The 18,634-nt window shown below is 41.3% G+C and overlaps 1 protein-coding gene across 2 annotated transcripts; it reads left to right on the forward strand.

Moving 5' to 3' along the window:
* Positions 1-2,967: 2,967 nt before the first annotated feature.
* RBMX (RNA binding motif protein X-linked) lies at positions 2,968-18,295 on the forward strand. 2 transcript variants are annotated; one of them, XM_080352434.1, is made up of 11 exons: positions 2,968-3,398; positions 3,942-4,068; positions 4,269-4,375; positions 9,702-9,873; positions 10,972-11,088; positions 11,458-11,572; positions 11,693-11,818; positions 11,895-11,998; positions 12,503-13,754; positions 14,637-14,725; positions 17,339-18,295. In XM_080352434.1, exons 1-9 carry the CDS (start codon positions 3,243-3,245, stop codon positions 12,808-12,810), a joined length of 1,332 nt encoding a protein of 443 aa, XP_080208560.1. In that variant the 5' UTR covers positions 2,968-3,242; the 3' UTR covers positions 12,811-13,754; positions 14,637-14,725; positions 17,339-18,295. The 2 variants fall into 2 exon arrangements, with proteins under 2 accessions (XP_080208560.1, XP_080208561.1); XM_080352435.1 differs by having other exon boundaries at positions 11,910-11,998.
* Positions 18,296-18,634: the final 339 nt, after the last annotated feature.

Consider the following 18,634-nt stretch of genomic DNA (forward strand, 5'->3'; position numbering starts at 1 on the left):
ACTCTTTTAATCAGAGGAAGAGAAAAGAGAGTTTAGTTTGCATTTGCTTATCTTTCCAATTACCTGGGAGAGAGTCAGCAAATACACTGATGTAGGTCACAGAAGCACACAGAGATTTTGCATGTAGATGGTGACTATTTTTAGAACATTTCTTACCAGACTAACAATTGGCTTTAGTTTTCACTATCCATTCCAGGGAGGCTCTGAGGTTTAAATTGTTCTGTATTGAAACTAGAATTCAAACCTTTTTTTCATATGATAATTGGATGAGTATCTAGCTATGCCATTCTTCAGCAACTGCATTGTTATCATGTGCAGTGCCCTCCCACTTCATTACCCAAGGTCATTTTTCCCTTTTCCCATGCACAGTAAGCTTCCCATCCAGAAGCTCTCAGCATCTATGCTTGAAAGGTGATCATCTTTAAGTATGTACTGCAGTCTGGAGAAGTGTTTGAGAGCTGCCTTCTTTTGTATTCTCCACAAATCTACGAAGCGATGTTGCTTTCTGCTTTCTCTAACACAAAGAGCAGTTAAATAACAGTATCTGGGCAGAGGCTGAAAAACTGAACATGAAAGTACAGTCTGATGTTCTCTTATCAGGATGCGACAGTTATGCAGCTCTATACCTGTAACGGTACTGAGCGGTACCCAGATAGAGCCTATAGACTCTGAGGTACCTCTCAGAAATAAAACTCTGTAAAATACCACAGGGGAGAGCAGAAGTCGCAGAGGAGTTGAGCAATGTCCACCCCATACATTAAGAAAGCAGATAAGGTGACATGCTGGTAGAGAACGTTGTCTCCTGTGGCTCTTAATGACAACACAGCTGAGGAAACTACACCACCATTTCTGATTGCTTCAACCCCACCCGTCCCCTCATCCTCCTCCTCCATGACACCAGCACAGGTAACGGGAGGGCAGTAGATCCAGATGGGAAAGGTGGCTTTTTTCCTTTTAGCTCCCAGCAGGTTCATTGTGGAGCCCTGCCAGCCCCAGGGACTTCTCAATGAGGACGTTATGCTATCTGAAAGGAAAGGGATCTTGGTATGTACGAGCCAGAGCCTGAATACGTGCAAGGCACCGTTGACGACCATACAGCATGGATACTCTCAGAAAAGCCTTGGGAAAAGCCACCCAGTGAGGTGCCACCGCAGATGCAGGAACATGGGGTGGCTCTGGAGAGTGGCTCCTCTGACCTGAGACATCTCTCAGCACTGCAAGTCCCCAGGAACACACAGAACCAGCTGCTGGCATCCTATTAACTCTGTCCTGGGATCAGAGGCTTCACTTGAGGTTTTAAATTCTCCACTTAATCCCAGTGGGATTTCAGCACGGGAACCACATGTAATAAATAATTTACCTGTGATACATCTTGGCAGTGTGCGCAAGGATGAGCCAGGAGTTATAGGAAATCCTAAAATGATCAAGGAACCCGGAATGCCTTAACTTTTGCATCGTATAGAAATCAAGCCTAAGGGTCCTTCTTCAAGCAGTAGGAATGGGTGACAGTTACAGGTCCTGGCTACCAGTTTTCAGGACCCACATTCACTGTGCCTCTGGAATTCTTATAAAGGAACAACAAATAGAGACAGACAGACCTGCAAACACCCTTTTTAAAAAACACACAGAATACATAATAAGGCAACTTATCTTTTACCAGTTTTAAGAAGGTAATAAAAATCCATTTATGAGTTAAAAGACTGAGCAGTAATTAACTTAAGAGACTCTAAGAAAACAGGCCTTGATGATTGATTAATACCAGTTCATATAATCTACAAATTCAAATTATGGAAACTTAGGTTTGTATGTATAGACTCCCTCCTAATTTTTCAGCTATGAGGTTTAGTCAGCAAAATACCTCAATTGAACCTCAGATATAATTTTAAAAATTAGTTACTTGAACCAATGCAAAACTTTGTGTTATCAACATTATTTCATTTCAAACTACACTTATTTCAGTTTAAGTATCTGAGGAAGTATTGATTTGCCCATATATTAAGTCAAAACGCTTTGAGATTGGTTTAGCTGAACAGGACTAACCTCCCGCACAGGCACATCCCAAAGTTAAACCGACCCTCTTGTCAGGGATTTTGCCTCTGAATTAGCGAAGCGATCGCTCCTTCGGGCATCCTGCTCAGAAGCGGGACGAGGCGCTGCCGCCCCCGCCAGCAGGAGGGCCGGCAGCCGCCCGTCCTTCCCAGCTGGGGCTCCAGCCGCAGCCCCGCAGCGCGCGGGGGCCCGTTCCCGCCCGCGCCGCCCCCCCTGCCGGCCGCGCCGCCCCCCCTGCCGGCCGCGCCGCCCCCCCTGCCGGCCGCGCCGCCCCCCCTGCCGGCCGCGCCGCCCCCCCTGCCGGCCGCGCCGCCCCCCCTGCCGGCCGCGCCGCCCCCCCTGCCGGCCGCGCCGCCCCCCCTGCCGGCCGCGCCGCCGCCTGCATCCGGGGTCCCGGCCGGCTGGTGACGTCAGCGGTATAAAGGCCTCCAGCGCCTTTGTTCACCCCTCATTGCGCAGTTGCAGGTCGGTCGGAGCGGAGGTGAGCGCTGCCGGGGAGTTCAGCAGGCCCGAGGGCTCTGGGAGTGGGGCAGGCGGGGTTCTGCGGGGCGATTGCGGGCCGCGGCAGGTGGGGGCCGCGGCGAAAGGTCCGGTCCGTAGGTGAGGGAGCTGTGTGCTGCACGCTCGCCGCTGCGGGCCCCGGGTGAGGCGCGGCGGAGCCAGGCCTGCCGCCCCGGCCGCCTGGTCCTGCGTCGGGTGGTGGGTGGGAGCAGTGCGGCTGTGGCGGGGTTGGGGGGGGGGGGGGGTCCCAAACGCGTGAGGCGCGGCGGCCGCCATTTTAGGTGCGGGGATTCTGTTGGAGGTCCCGCCGCGCGGGTCTCCGCATCCCCGAGGAGGACGAATGGAGAACGGCGGCCACGCCGGGGAGAGGGTTTAAAACGGGATTGAGGTACGCGGTCGGGTTAGCGTCGCGGAGGTCGTTTGGCGCCGGGAGGGAGAAAAGCCCCTGCTAAAGGTGTCCGCCATTTTGTGGAGGTGCCTGGAGACCGCGGAGGGTCTGACGCCCCCCCCCCGCCCCGTTCGGGAACGCGCCTTGGCGGCGGGGATGGGGGTTGGGAGGCGGTCGCGCCACGGGCTCCTGGGCGGCCCGGCCTCCCGCTTCCCGGGGGCGGCTTTGTCTCCGCGCACCGTGCGGGGCTGCGCCGGGCCCGCCAGGCCCCCCGCTGCGGCGTTCCCGCCATTGCGCTGGAGACATGCGGGCAGTGTGCTTGGCCACAGGCGCCAGGCGTTTCGCCGGACACCTTAAGGTTTTTGCTTTGTCTTTGGCCTTCTTTTATTCTTTTTTTCAGTCCCCCAATATCCCCTGCCTTAGCCGTGGCCTTGATGTGCACACCTGCAGTGATGCTCTGGTATCCGTTCAGGCTCACGTGTAGGCCAGAACTTTGGCGTAGTGTCAATGTATTTTAAATACTTATAAAAATTATCATAATTTAGAATATTGGCTCAAGCTGTCGTTAAATTAATGTTTTGGTACTGCTTTAACATATTAAGTAAATTTACAGAAACTTCTGTGACAGGATTTAGAGGGAGGGAGTGCTAGGATTACCGTTGAGGGCAAGAAGATAGTAACCGTGGAAATTTTTTCACATTCAGCAATAATACTTGATCTTAAGAGAGTTTTCTTATCAGTGCTTTGTTCTACTTCTTAGTTAATCTCTTTGAAGTAGACTATATAATATGAAGAAGTAACTGAAGGTAATACTACTAGTTGCTTCAGTCTAAAAATATTATTTTCTTGCCTGCTTTATACCTCACATCTCTTAATTGACATCTTGCTCAAGAAAATTTGCTTGTGCTTTTAAGTGAGGAAGTTACTTGTATTCCATGAGGTGCTATGGAAGTCACAGTGGCAGTCTAATGTTTTGTTAATAACAACCTTTTGCTTTTAATAGGTCATTTGCAGAATCAAAATGGTTGAAGCAGATCGTCCTGGGAAACTCTTCATTGGGGGCCTGAACACAGAGACTAATGAAAAAGCCCTTGAGGCTGTATTTGGCAAATATGGACGCATTGTGGAAGGTAAAAAGAAAAACCTTGCTATTTAAAGACAGTAAAAAAATAAAACGCAACAACATAGCTATGATGACTTTTTTAGCATTGATCGTCTGAAATGATGGTGCTTTCATGTCCTCTAAGAAGTTCTGAGCTTAAAAGGTTGTATAAAGGTAAAGTGTTGCTGCCTGATTATAGGAAAAGCTTACACAGCTTTATCTCTGCAGTTCTGTTGATGAAAGATCGTGAAACCAACAAGTCCAGAGGATTTGCGTTTGTCACATTTGAGAGTCCAGCAGATGCACAAGATGCTGCCAGAGATATGAATGGAAAGGTAGGAATTAAGACTAATTATATGTCACCATTGTTACTGACCAGCAATATTTATCGTTGGGGTAAATTGCCTAGTAATAAAAGTTGGAAGGACAAAGAGTTAGAAGATCCTGGAGACAAGTCATGACTTTAAATTTGGCAAAACATCTTTGTTTCCGCAAAGCTGGAGTTACTTTCTCCTGATTCTGGATTTGACAGCAAAAAGTGAAGTCTGGCTGTCAGTCAGTTACACTTTTTTTTTTTTAATTGGTGATGGAGGGCTAGTAGTCAGCTCTTCATTCTTGCATGTCCAGTATTATGTTTTTGTTTTATTATATTTGAATGCTGTACTGTGTCAATTACACTTTAGGGAAGTGACTTAACTGAAAACAGTGCTTCCCTTAACATGGGTTTAATGTGATTTCCCTGCTGTGCTGGAGTGTTGATGGCATTGATACATTATCTGGTAATCAGTAGATACATTTGTGAGTTATATCATCAGTCTATTTAGCAGGTATGAATTTGCTTGTTTGCACCATACAATGTAACTACGTGGCTTAAAGAAGTACATATTTCATGCATATGTTATGTCTTTAAAAAGAAAAACCTGAGACTTTGGAGCAAAAATTCTGAGATCAGGATAGTTTGTGAAGAAACTCTAGGATCTTGTGATCTGTGACTGTTCCAGCATGTGTTTGAAAAGCTAGATGCCAAGTTTGCAACTTAATGGTGAAGAGCTGCTTCAACAGAGGTGCTGTCTCATTAGGCAGTGAAAGTTGACTTCTCATTTAACTTCCATTTCTGACTCTTGTTTTTTCATGCATAGTCTGGACAGTTGTATTAAGGTCATGCACTGGCCTTTTTCTGTGCAGTGTCTCTGAGATACATTTCACACAGTTGTTTGTCTTGTTAGCATAAGACGTTGAAGTGAGAGAGTAATGTCAGTTGTTGCAGTCAGTAAGTGTAGCATAATGAATATTTGCACTTCAGGAATAAGAAAATGAGCTTGCTGTAGTGTTGACAGTGAACACAAATAGTAGAATTTCCTTGCTTTGTGTTACAGCAGGCTTTCTGCTGTGTACTTAGTGTCTGGCTGCGTTAGGACAACCTCATGACAATTAGCTTTGATTTCTTTGGAGCGTTGCTTGCTTTTTAAACAAGTTAGTCATTTCTGTCAAGGCAGAGAGTGATAAGTCAGGTAATGTCCTTTCTGTACCACCCTAAAAATCCTTAAAGATGCTCCTTTTATTGAATTTATTTCTTCATTGTGTAGTTTGCTACAGTTCTGAAGACTTGTTTACTGCAGTTCTTAAACTGATTTCCTCTGAAGTAGTCATTACACTGAACCCTCCCATAAGGTAATGTCAAGCACCAACAACTACTTGTCAGACTGAAGGAGTTCAGACAGTAATCCTAAGTGTTTGTGGAGTGCAGCTTTAAAATGAAAATACCTCTGAAAATAATCTCCAACTGTTCTAAATCTTGAAGGTTGTGGCTTGTGTTTGGTCACATTGGAAACATTAAGGAAAGTAATGCTTAGTAAAGTAGCTAAATGAGATGGAATGTTTGTGGCTGAGGTAATGTCTGTGTGTTCTGGAATGCACCATCTTCATCACTGTCAAGAAATCCTGGAAAGTACTGCCTTGTGGATCATCATTCTCATGGTTTCCGTCTTTAACTCTACAAATCTAAGAGTGCCTTCATCTGCAAATAGTAGATGAAAAGAACATCCTCGCTTGGGATTTCTCTAGAATGACTTTTTTAACAAACCTTTTGGTGCTGCTGTGTGTGGTTCCAGTTCTGTACTGGTGTAGCATGGTTCAACCATGGATATGAAAGATGTGGAAGATGTTCATGAGGTAGTCTCTTATCCTCATCTTCAGAAAGCCTTCTGAACAATAAGTCAATAAGTACTGCTTGTACCTCAAAGACCCTGCGTTCTAGATCTGAGGAGTGATGTTGAAGGCATGCTGTGGGAAGAGATCATTGTAATAAATGAGAACTTGGAGTTTTTTTTGTCCATTTGGAAATTATGAATTGGAGTGTTCATGAGAATTTCAGGCACTTGAGAAGCAGCAGAAGCACTGTGCAAACAATAGTCCAGGCAGTTTGTAAGGAGTTAGTTGACCTGTCTGGCCGTCGGAAGAATTCTGCATCTCCAGCGTGTCGCACATTATAATCATTCCAAAGGAATTCAAAGTTGCAGCCAGTAGAAGAGGCTGACTTGGATAGATTCTGTGAGAATAAATGTGGATTTGATTTTTTGCTATGCAAATATTCATGAAAAACGTATGTCCAATGTTCTGCTCCTTTCTGGGTGGGGGGAATGAAGGGAGTTAATTATATTTCATTGTAAAATGAGACAAGCATAGGCTAGACTAAGCATGCTTGTTGAAGATTAATTTCAGTCCTGCAGAAAGAGGTCAGGAGATAATGGTTTTGGAGTGGAGATGGAGATTTCTCATTAAAATCACTTTCTCTGCAAAATTGGATCAATGTTAGCATGTCTGAGCAGCACAGAAGACACGTTAGAAATACTTCATCATCCCAAATGATTAACCTTCTTCAAGAAGAACCATAATTCCATGGTTGTCAAGTCTATATGATGTTATCATTAAATATATGTGCTTATCTGGATACAAATGTGAGTATTCCAGGTCCGTAGTGGACATTTTATGCAGTATTCTGTGCTGTTCTCATGATCTCTTGATTTAAACTCCTGAAGAAAAAATGAATAACTAAAGAGAGAATACAGCCTTAGAGGAAACATCTGTGACAAGCCAGAGATCTTAATTCCGGTGTAGACCTGCCAAACCAGCTGGACTGTGTTAAGAGGCTGGAAGCAAATACTGAAAATCCAAACAGTCTAAACTGTACTCAGCACTGCAGAAGGTTCTTCCGCTAATGAACAGAAAACGGTCCCAGTTCTTTTGATGAAGAAGCAATGCAACATGTAGAAGAGCAGCTGAATAAGAAATCATCTTGAGTTCTTGAATATATTTGGTGAAAGGGAGCCTACTTGATGTCGCCTTCAAGGAACATGCAGAAATGGTGGTCACTGCAACATCAACAGAAAATGATGCATTGGAGAGCAAAGCCCTGTGTCATCTTAGGTTGCACTTTCATGTAGTTTCTGTAATAGTTTCTTTGGAATACTTGATTTCTGCCCCACTTCTAAAACCTCAAATTTCATTAATCTTTTCTGTTGGAACATGAAACAGTTCACTGGACAGTTCTCTAATTCTGTTTAAGGTTCCCTGGCTCACCTTACAAAGCTCATTCCACTTACAGGAGTTTGATTACCAATTTATTATTATCCTTAAATGACTCTCATCTTAAATGGCTTTCCTGTGTTTTAGCACCAAGGTGACTGTACTTTATGGTGCCTATATTACACTGAAAATGCTACTGTAACACTCTGAATCAAGGTTATAAACACCAACCTAGGTTTGTGTCGACAGCAGGTGTTTTGGGCTCATTGAAAAATATTCTGTATTCTGAGATGGCTTGTCTGAGTTTTATCTGTTCAGTGAGGTGAGACCTTTATTCCTTCACGTAAGAACCAACAAAATGAAGTTGTCCCTTCTGCTTTAAAACAGGACAAACCTTGACAAATACCTTCTCCTGGTTAGCAAAAACAAACAAAATGTTATTTGACATAATGAAAGGTCTTTTGGGAACTTAGACATAGCTTTTTAATGCTTCTTGCATAAAGCAATTTCAAAAGAAACCTATCTTTTGCCTAAGTAAGATGCATAAGCACAAGGCAGAAGGAAACGGGAGGAGAAATGATAAGGAAAACTGTACCTTCTACATAAAAAAAAGGAAAGAACTTGAACCTGGCATCCAGGTTTTCATAACTGATACTAGCAGAAGGGGATGGTGGTTGGTTTCCAAGCTTGAAATAAGCTGTCAGGAATCTGCTGTGGAGTTGAGGACAGCAGTGGTTGTGGTGGCAAAGCTTAAGGCTTCAAGCCCCACTCTTCCCATTTTGAGAAGGATGACTGAAACAGGTGAATGATGATGGCAAAATTACATGATATGAACACAGAAGTTCCAGTGATTAGAGGTATTAATGCTCATTCCTGGAATGTTTCAGCTTGTCATGCCAAAAGGCTTTTTGAGGAGCCTTCCATAAGTAAAATATTTTAAGTCAAAGCCAAGACCAGTATGATTTTACTATTATTTTATCTCACAGTGGATCAAGTTGGACCTATAGATATGCATATAGGTTTTTCAAACAGTAGCTACAACTACATACAGTGGCAGAATACATGAGATACTAAAATGGCTTATTTCAGAGAGAGCTACATTTCATTGGAGAACAAAAAATATTCAGTACTTCGGTGAAAAACTATCAGCAGTTCAGAGTAAGACATTACTAGCAGTCATGTTCTTGTTCATTTATTGCAGCAAAGTGCAATAAACACTTCCTACATGTATACTTTTATTAACTGTCATAGCAGAGTTAATATTTAACTGCTAAAAAAGGCAAATAAACTATGTTTGCCAGGGTAGGTGTGCTGTAACCTAACTTCAGTAGAGCTTGCAATCTTGGCTCTGCTATAATTACCAATGTGTGGTGTCCAAAAGATTGTACAGAAATTTGATCAATTAGATTGAGTTAACCAATATGTCTTAACCATCTGCTGATGTTGGAGGTATAGTAGTTGGCTGCAGAGTTATCACAGGTCTGTATTCCAGAAAAAGCTTCCACACCTCAAAACCACAAAGCGCCTCCACTCTGGAAAAGCAAGTGATAGTGTTAATTGTGACAGTCACCTTTTCGAAAACCCAGCTTGAAACAGTAGAAAAGAAGGGTGAATTATCATACTCAGTCTGCTTTGTAGATGCTCAAATTACTTAAATACTTCAGTGATCACCAGTTTATCAGAACATGAAGAAAATGTACTAAACGGCCTCCCCATTGCCAGAAACCCCAACTGAAGCTAAGATGTCTTCAGCTTAATCCTGTAACAACTGGTGCAGTCCTAGTTTGGTACAAAAGTCCGTGGCAATTGAAAGTAAATTGGAGATCATAAATCATGTTTCATTTACAGAATAAATGACATGGGGCTGCCGTAATCATTGGACACTTGTGTTTTCACTGAAAGTCATTTCTGATGCTGCTCTGTATTTTTTTTCATCAATACCACAAGAATGAAGTACTATAGAAATTAGGCCCAACATGGCTGCTGAGTACATGGGGACTAATACTGAAGACTGAAATCAGTTCTAGAGTTGCTCTAACTTTATAAAAAGGAAGCCCCATAATAGTGAAGCAAGAGGGGCTTAATTTAAGAAATACAAACATGACTGAGCAGTAAGTAAAGCAGCTTCTTCTTTAGTCATTAGATGGGAAGGCAATTAAAGTGGAACAAGCAACCAAGCCATCCTTTGAAAGTGGTGGTAGGCGTGGGCCGCCACCCCCTCCACGAAGCAGGGGTCCTCCCAGGGGCCTTAGAGGTGCAAGAGGCGGAAGTGGCGCGAGAGGACCACCTTCAAGAGGGAGTCACTTGGGTATGTATTTACCTCTCATTATATACTTGGACAACATACAAGAAAATCCCATTGGAAGATGACAATAAATCCTACTGGAAAAAAAAAAGTCAAAACAGATGAATAGTGCACTCCTTGTTCGTTATTAAAATGATGAAATATGATCTCAGCAGTTTAGTAAAATTTTTGATTAGGCAAGTACACCTTAAGAAAAGGCTTTCAAATATGAAGATTCCCTTCTACAACTAACACTCCACTTGACTTTTGGTTATGAAAGAAAAACAAAACTCCTGCCCTGCACGTGAGAAAGGAAGCTTTCTGGTATTCAAGTTGAAAAAGTGATTCTCTTCCACCAGGGAAAGGGAACTGCCTTTCATTCTTACTGGCAAGAAGTCTAAACTTACTAAATCCTAGGACTGATCCTTCCAGATCATAATGGGAATTAAGGAAGCTAGGCCATGTTTGTTGTTAATAACTAGCAGTGCGATGAGTTGAAGCTTTCTGAAGTGGAAGGATAGTACATTACTTGATACTGGATATCCTTTAACTTTAGATACAGCTGTTTATTCAGAGACTTCTCAGTATCGAAACAAACTGTCGCTTAAAAAGCAAGCAGCACCTGAGGTATAACAGTAAAAGCTGTAATGAGGAAAAACAACCCTGGAGGTAGTGAAAACTCCTGTCTTGAAGAGTCTGTGTAGTAGGTTCTACAGACTCTTTAGTGCCTCTGTTCCCTCTCTATGTAGGATCTTCTCTTGTGCATCTTCCCAGGTGGCTCTTGTCTTCTGAGGACAGTAACTTTTTGAGCATTTGAACTGTGATTGATTGCACATATCAGCTGTCTTTCTCCCTTGGCACACCCTGTGGCTTTTGGATAATAAGTTCTAAAAGACAATTATTGACAGGAATTTAGGCTATGGAAGGGTTAGCTTGGTGTGCTCTCATTTCTGCCAGTAGCATCTATAGTAATGAACAAAACACGAGGTTTTGAGGTCTCATTTTAGAGATCTCTTGATGGCAGTGGTAATAACAGTGCCTAGGTTATTGTAGTTCAGACTTGAGGGGCATGCAGGTGAATATCGCAAAAATAACAAATTGGTTTATGGCATATGCTTGTAGGGTCTTCTCGAGGGCCACTTCCCATGAAGAGAGGTCCACCTCCACGAAGTGGAGGTCCTCCACCTAAAAGGTCTGCACCTTCAGGACCAGTGCGTAGCAGTAGCATGGGAGGAAGAGGTAAGAACTTCCCGATTTATTTTGTTGTTTAGTCAACTGTAGTACCTTAGTTTTTCTTGAGGAACTGTTTCCAGTCATTTGTTCTAACTTTAAAGCTGCTGTGGGATAGTATTTTGTTTTTCTAATCTATCGATTCATACCAATATGATTCCATAGCTGATTGGAACAAATTGATGTGATGTGATGAGTATGTTCCTTCTAATGCTGCTTTAAAACTGTACAAGCAGAAATATAAAGTACTACAGATTTAGGCTACAGGAAGATGTTTTAATTGCTATAAAGAGTCTGCTAATGTTTAACCGGCCTTGAAGAGTCTTCTGTGTCGCTAAATGCTAATTAATTTTAAAAATCTGGACTGTTTCTCTTAAGCTCCTGTGTCACGTGGAAGAGACAGTTATGGCGGTCCCCCGCGCAGAGAACCAATGCCATCGCGAAGAGATGTCTACATGTCTCCAAGAGATGATGGCTACAGCACTAAAGATGGGTAAATTGTTTTACTAATTTAGTTTGGCCTTTTTTATTGTTGCTGTTCAGAGAAGGATTTTGATCCTTTATCTTTCAAGGTATGACATGCAGCTAACATCCCCATTCTTGTTCTTCGTAGTTATTCAAGCAGAGATTATCCTAGTTCCAGGGATACGCGGGACTATGCGCCACCTCCACGAGACTACGCGTATCGTGATTATGGTCATTCCAGTTCACGTGACGAATACCCCTCTAGGGGATATAGGTACCTACTGTTTGATTTTTCTCCCTGTCATTTTAGTCTTGCTGTGATCCCACTGATTTGTACTAAGTCTTAGTAGTCTTTCCTCCTATAGTGATCGTGATGGATACGGTGGTGGACGTGACAGAGACTACTCCGATCATCCAAGTGGAGGCTCTTACAGAGATTCATATGAGAGTTATGGTAAGAATTCATTTTGAGGATCATGTAGTAATTTGTTACAAGTTTCATAAAACCTGGGTTTTACTGGGTTGCTTGTGCTTTAGGGGGAAGTGGCACACTTTTTTTCCCCCTTACAGTGAAAGTGCAGGTGTTGGTTATCATTTGAGCATCTTTTAAAGTAAACTATAAGCTAAAGAAGCAAAGTCTACAGTTCAAAATTGCAACTATCTCTGGAAAATATGGCTGACTTTCTTCTCTAAAATAACAACCTGTTCTGGAATACCCATTAAAGAGCCTGCCTGAATAAACACCGTCATCGTTCCTTCAGAGTCTTTAAATCCGCTCACTGCCTGATAGGCAATCCCCACTTTAAATACCATTAACATGGCAGATAATATTAAGAACATCTCAATACATGCAAAAGAGTAGCAGTAAACATTTAATACAGCAGTTCTGTAAGTTCAGATTGAAATTGTTATATATAACTTGTGGTGTTGCCATATTACCTGACCGTTGACCCTGCAGGTAACTCACGTAGTGCTCCACCTGCACGAGGGCCCCCGCCATCTTATGGTGGAAGCAGTCGATATGATGATTACGGCAGCACACGAGATGGATATGGAAGCCGAGAAAGTTACTCAAGCAGCAGAAGTGATGTCTACTCAAGTGGCCGTGACCGTGTTGGAAGACAAGACAGGGGTCTTCCCCCATCCATGGAAAGGGGCTATCCACCTCCTCGTGATTCTTACAGTAGTTCGAGCCGCGGAGCACCCAGAGGTGGTGGCCGTGGTGGAAGCAGATCCGATAGAGGTGGAGGCAGAAGCAGATATTAAAAACACTCTTAAACTTTTGGACCAAGATACATTACTTCTCAAAACAACGAAAAGTGGAAGTTGTTTTATCTTTACTACCAGAGGACTACTAAAAGAAAAAGTTGTTTTTACCTTTTTCTATTGTTGCCTGTTAAGTTTTCCCCTCCATGACTTTCATGCTTTTGTGAGGAAAAGTTAAACCAATGTTTAATTTCATTTCAAAATTGTTAACATTTCTTTCAAAAAGCAGATGTTAAATGTATGAAACCTGAGCTGTGTACTAGTGTTGTAATTTTCAAAGTAAAGTTTCCCTGAAATGCCACACTTCCCATCTGATTTTCCTCATGAATGGAACAAGCAGTTCTTAAGATCTTCCACACAACATCCAACCATCTGACATGGAGATGGATTGTTCTACATGTTCAGCATCTCATTCTTAAAGAAAGTATTGCTTGTGATTTGGAGGGTGGTGGGGATATGCCGCACAAAGGGCAGTTTTGCCTAGAATTTGAGGTCACAGTGTTCCTGGTACAAAATGCCTTCAGATCCTTGTGTAAAGAAAAATACAGGATATCATTCACTTAACCTGAAAAACAAGTGGATAATACTATTTTCTGCCTTCCTACTGTTTCATGGGGAGTTTGAAAAGATCTCCCCTCCAAATCATGTACATGTAAGTCAGCTACAAAATGCTGTAAAAAAAAAATAAAAAAAAATAAAAAAAAATAACCAATTCCATCAAAGAAGCTGCAAAACGATGCTTACTCATACTGTTTCAAATTTTTGCAACTCTGTAGTGTTTCACTTTTAAAGGAACATCTTTGATTCCAAAGGAGAAAATAAGATAAGCAAAGAAGTCTTTCTCTCCAACTTCTCAAAGGCTTATGGCTTCATAAAAACAAGTGAATCTTTCAGCATTCCACAGCTGATTTAAAGCATCAAATGCCTCTGAAACAGCAAAGATGGTAAGCAAAGCAAACTAGTTTTTCAGTCTAAGTCAAAAATTGAATCAAGTTAGCTTCCTCTAGTACAGTAAGACAAGCTGCACGTTATGGCAATGGAAGTGCTCTTTAGATAAAAAAAGGAAAAGAAATACTTCAATACATTAGAAGTTCTCCAAATTCAACATTTCTTCTTGAAAAAAGTATTTATGGCACAAATTCTGAAACTAAAGACATGATGCAGCTCACTGTAGACACAATATTGCCAAGTAGGGTTGGGAGGGGGTATTTTGTGCCCAGTATCTTCCAGTGAAGGTACTTAAAGAGGCTGCATATGCTGTATTATAGAAATTCAAAGCCTCGTGAAACCAGGAATTGGTTTAGATTGACAAGTATCCACTCGGCTATTGGGATTTTGAAGCAAGCCATTGCAAACTTGTTTAGTTGGATGCCTGACTGTTTAGTTTTGACACTGCATTACAGGGATATCTAGTACCTGTGGCAGAACCTGTGGCAAGTTGTTATGACTCAGGTAAAGCCATGAAGTTCAAAAGATGCTCTTGAATATAGTAGATGCGAAGACCTCCAACTAAAAACAAAAAAGCACAAACCCAAAAGCTTTGTACTACTGTTTAGTCCTCAGTAAATTTTGTCGTTCAACTTATGGATTTAACATGGCAGTGCACCATTGAACAGAAGTGAGAATCCATAAGCCATGCAACCTGTCACTAAGCCATTCCAGTCCATTCCAAGCCAGTGAATCTTCCACTTGAGACATAGTAAACTTGCAAGAGAATAATCTGCAAACCCAAGCTTGTGACTGTTGACATGGGGGGAAGCACTGTAGGTTGACTTATGCTGTAAAATACACTTTCCTCAATTTGTTTTATCTTTTCTTGATTGCAGGGTGATAACTTCTAGAAGATACTGCTGAAATAACGCTGGTTCATCTGTGCTGATGGCAGACGTGAGTGGTGCCTCTACCAACACATAAGGTAAATATTGTATTACTGTAATAGCTGGAAGGAAGATTTCTGGTGGTTCTGTGCTTATGGATTTGAAAGGGACATTCTTGGTGGCCGAATTATATTTTCAATTTCCTGTTTAAATTCTGGAGGCATAGGTTTCCGTAGGCTTTTTAAGCCTATGAAGTTAGGAATGACAGCAAGAGATCACTTATCTGCAGAAATTGGTCAAATTTGGGTATTCCTGAACATAACATAGGATTACAAATGTACCTTAAAGTGTGCTGCAGAGAGTACTTTGTCTAGGAGTCCTAGAATTAGAGAATGGTTTGGGTTGAAAGGCATCTTAAAAGATCATTTAGTTCCAACTCCTGCCATGGGCAGGGACACCTTCCACCCGAGAAGGTTGTTCAAAGTCCCGTCTAGCCTGGCCTTGGACACTTGCAGAGGTGGGGCATCCACGGCTTCTCTGGGCAGCCTGTTCTAGTGCCTCACCACGCTCGTGGGGGAGAAGAACCTTCGTGAGACCAGACCATAAAAAAAAGTGAATTGGAATAATAAACATTAGTACAGACATTTAATCGGTCTTGCTAAATGTGCGGAATGCGCAATCTAATTATTACACTGAATATAATCTTTAATAAGGAATTAATATTTGCAGAAGTCCTTAAGTCAAATTGCATAGGCATCTCCAGAATGGTTTAAAACTTCGTAGGTCAGCTGCATTTTATGATTTTGAAGCCTGCCCTATTGAACTTATTTTTCAAGTAGATGTAGGAGCAACTGTCTTCAGACTTTATGTGCAGGAGTGCTGTTTTTTTCATAACTCAGCAGAAGTGGTAGTGGCTGTTACTTCAGAAAACATTTCTACTAAATAATTGTTATTAAAAAAAAAGAGCAAAATCTGTAAAGTCTAGTATAGAGCGAAGGATAAGGACAAACTCTTTCCCAAGGAGAGTATTTATGTAAGAAGTGTGTGTACTTCTAATGTATTTTTTGAATTAGTTTTCAAAGTAAATGGAAGAACCATGTTTTGCTCTTAACTTCAAATACTGCTTTTGGAAACCAACTTTGAAATGGTAACAAGAAAAAGCTGTAGTTGGTACAGTGTTGCTCATCTGCCAGTCACTGATTTCAGGGGGGTTACATTTTGTGTGAAGGACGGGTTCTGTTGCATACTGCGTAATGTTTGTAATCTCAGCTGGTTTGCATCAACTAAGTATCTGTGCAATGGTTTTGTCAGAATATACCAGTAGTATTTTGTAAACACTCCTGATAAATTGATACTATTATTTTGATAAGAAAAAATAGGCTTTCATTTCAGAGTATTGGATTATATGTCACATCAGATATAAAAACATCATGGCTATTTTCTGTTCTGAGGTGAAGCATATGGTTAAATAAAAGCTGCTACATGACCAACTTTGTATTTTTCTGTGACTTCATAAAATTTCAGCCAACAAAAAAAAAAAGTGGTACTTCCCTTATCTTCACATTTTTCTTAAGCATAACTGTTAAAATATTTAAATCACAAATCCGACTGGAAAGGACACCGTTTGAACTCTGGGTATCTTTTTAAAGATTAAAAAGCCTAACATTTTTTCAGTCGAAAATCACTAATCTCAGTAGTACAGTACCAGGTGCATTAGGGAAATAAGTCTAAATGTAAGCTCTTTCTTGCTCCCCCACCAACCTGCAAAAAACTAGCAGGAATCAGTTTTTAAGTTTACAGCTTTAAGCTGATCCAGATGGTGAATCCTCTAGTAAAGTGGTGGAATACTGTCTTTAATGTGCAGCATCCTAAGTCATCTTAAAAGGTTTGCTAGATCATCACATAGGTTGTATCAAAGTGTTACCAACTTTTTTATATTCATGTGCCATGTTAGCTTCAATTCTCTGTATTAGCTGGGATGCCAAAGGTTAATTAATTACTTGAAGCAAGTGAAAAAGTTTTTCTCTTTTGGAAAAATTGAGTGCTTTTTTCTGGGTTTACTAGGTATGGTTTATCACTTGGTGGTAGTGGGCCATGTTGCAATTAAGAAAGATGAAAGCACACTTTCTCTGCCTGTTCTGCAGCTCATAAACATTTCCAAATTACTTAATGGGTAGGGTGACAACGTTAGTTAGGGGGGCAGTAAATAGAATTTAGCTGATTCCATGGCAGGAAAGTTAGTACTAACTTTGCAAAAAATACGGATGTAGTTGTACTAATTCAGCAAGCTGTACACCTTCTCTTGATCACAACTTTTATAGAATCTATAGCACACCATTATTTAGAGATTAGCACCACTGTGTATACCAGTTTATTACAGGACTCCTTAGTACCATCCTGAGATGGTCAAGAGCTATCAGGATTTTTTGGTAGACAAGAGCTTAAAGCAGGATGTGCAAAGGAATTAGAGGCTTTACTTAGTGCTTGCTCTGCAGACAGCATTGTACAAGAAGTGGGCACTAATACAAGTTGTCCTCAAATAATTTTGGTTATTTTAGTTAGCTATTGATATCTTTTCATACTGTTGGGACAAATTGAATATAATCAAATGTATACATAGTGTGTACAAAAATCAGCTCGAAGATGATTTAGCTTTTTTGTCCACCTCTTGGTTTCTGAGAGTGTACTAACTTGAATTTCTTTTTTTTCAGTTCTGGTGACTAGAAGGCAGCAGTGAAGCAGTGGATATGCATTGCAAAATCAAAGGATAACAAAGTGCAACTGTTAAAGCTTGGCTTTTGAGTGGGGTGTTAACGCAGTATTTGTTTTAGAGGCTTGTGTTATCATTCAGGAATTGCCTTTGAAAGTAGCGCTACTAATCTCTTGGATATAAAAAGAACTCTCGGGTGGAAGTCAGTTGCTGTCTGCCACAGCTAATATCTTCCAAGAGTCAAGAGTAGCCGTTTTATAAGTCAGTATACATGCATCAGTAGATTCTGCAGCAGAAAAATACTCCAGGTTGCCCTTTACATGGGGTGCTTTCTATTCATGCTGAAAAAAAGAGCAAGTTATATAAAAGTGAGTTTTAATCCTCTAAAATACAGAGGACTAAATTGTTACAAATTCTTCTGCACCGAGAAACCATGAAAAGTTTTACTGTATTCTTGCATTAACAGCTTTACAATTGTCCAGGCCTTCCAGATGAGAGGAAGTGTTGAGATACTGAGATGATACTAGTGATAAATCCCAAGAATAATCAGTGGTGGTGTATGTACTGGCTTCTTGGAAAACTCCAGACAGTGTTGCATCTCTTGGTTTTGATGCATTTTTATCTTACATAAATATTGATGCACCAGTGTATGAGAGAGGAATCCTCAGGCATCAGTATTTAATACAGAAAATAAAACTTCAGACTGAATGAAATACCTGAACAGTCGTGGCTGATAAAGTTTATATTGACTTCTTCCATGGTAGGCAAACTGATCTCATTTAAACAACTAGCACTCCTTTATGATGAGTAGCTAAAGAAGAAAAAGCTGCCTACCTAGTCTAGGGATTTAAAACTGCCTTTGTGGTTCGGGATAACAATACCACTTTCAGTTACGGACTGCAGATTCTAGGAGTAAATCTGCCTGTATGTAGCACATGGGTAGAATTGCAGTATTGCGCAGGGCTAATAAACTTACTGTTGAACAAAAGCATTATGGGTGTTGGGTTTTCTTTAACTAAAATAAAATATCTGTTGCTCAGCAACACTTACTAGGTAGAAAAGATTGGTAGTGTTACATATTGATGGAGGTTTATTGTTACAGAGTGGTCTTGGTGTGTCTTTTGCAAGAAAGAATAATGTGCTGTAATATTAAGAGATTCCTTCAGCAGTAGCTTACAGCATGGGTGCTGCTCTTTAGGATAAAACAGATAGTCCTAACTAAAATCTAATGCCAACATGTGAGCTAACACATGGAAAAAAATTACCCGCCTAAAATGCTAAATAATGAGAATTTACC

The sequence above is a fragment of the Nesoenas mayeri genome, assembly GCF_963082525.1.
Source record: "Nesoenas mayeri genome assembly, chromosome: 13".
Classification (NCBI taxonomy): domain Eukaryota; kingdom Metazoa; phylum Chordata; class Aves; order Columbiformes; family Columbidae; genus Nesoenas; species Nesoenas mayeri.

What these genes read in the sequence shown, in the direction of transcription:
- RBMX (XM_080352434.1), top strand. Translation starts at nt 3,243, where the DNA reads ATGCGGGCAGTGTGCTTGGCCACAGGCGCCAGGCGTTTCGCCGGACAC. An exon ending in CCAGAGATATGAATGGAAAG is followed by an intron (nt 4,376 to 9,701) that starts GTAGGAATTAAG and finishes CTTCTTCTTTAG; the next exon opens with TCATTAGATGGGAAGGCAAT. An exon ending in AGATTCATATGAGAGTTATG is followed by an intron (nt 11,999 to 12,502) that starts GTAAGAATTCAT and finishes TTGACCCTGCAG; the next exon opens with GTAACTCACGTAGTGCTCCA.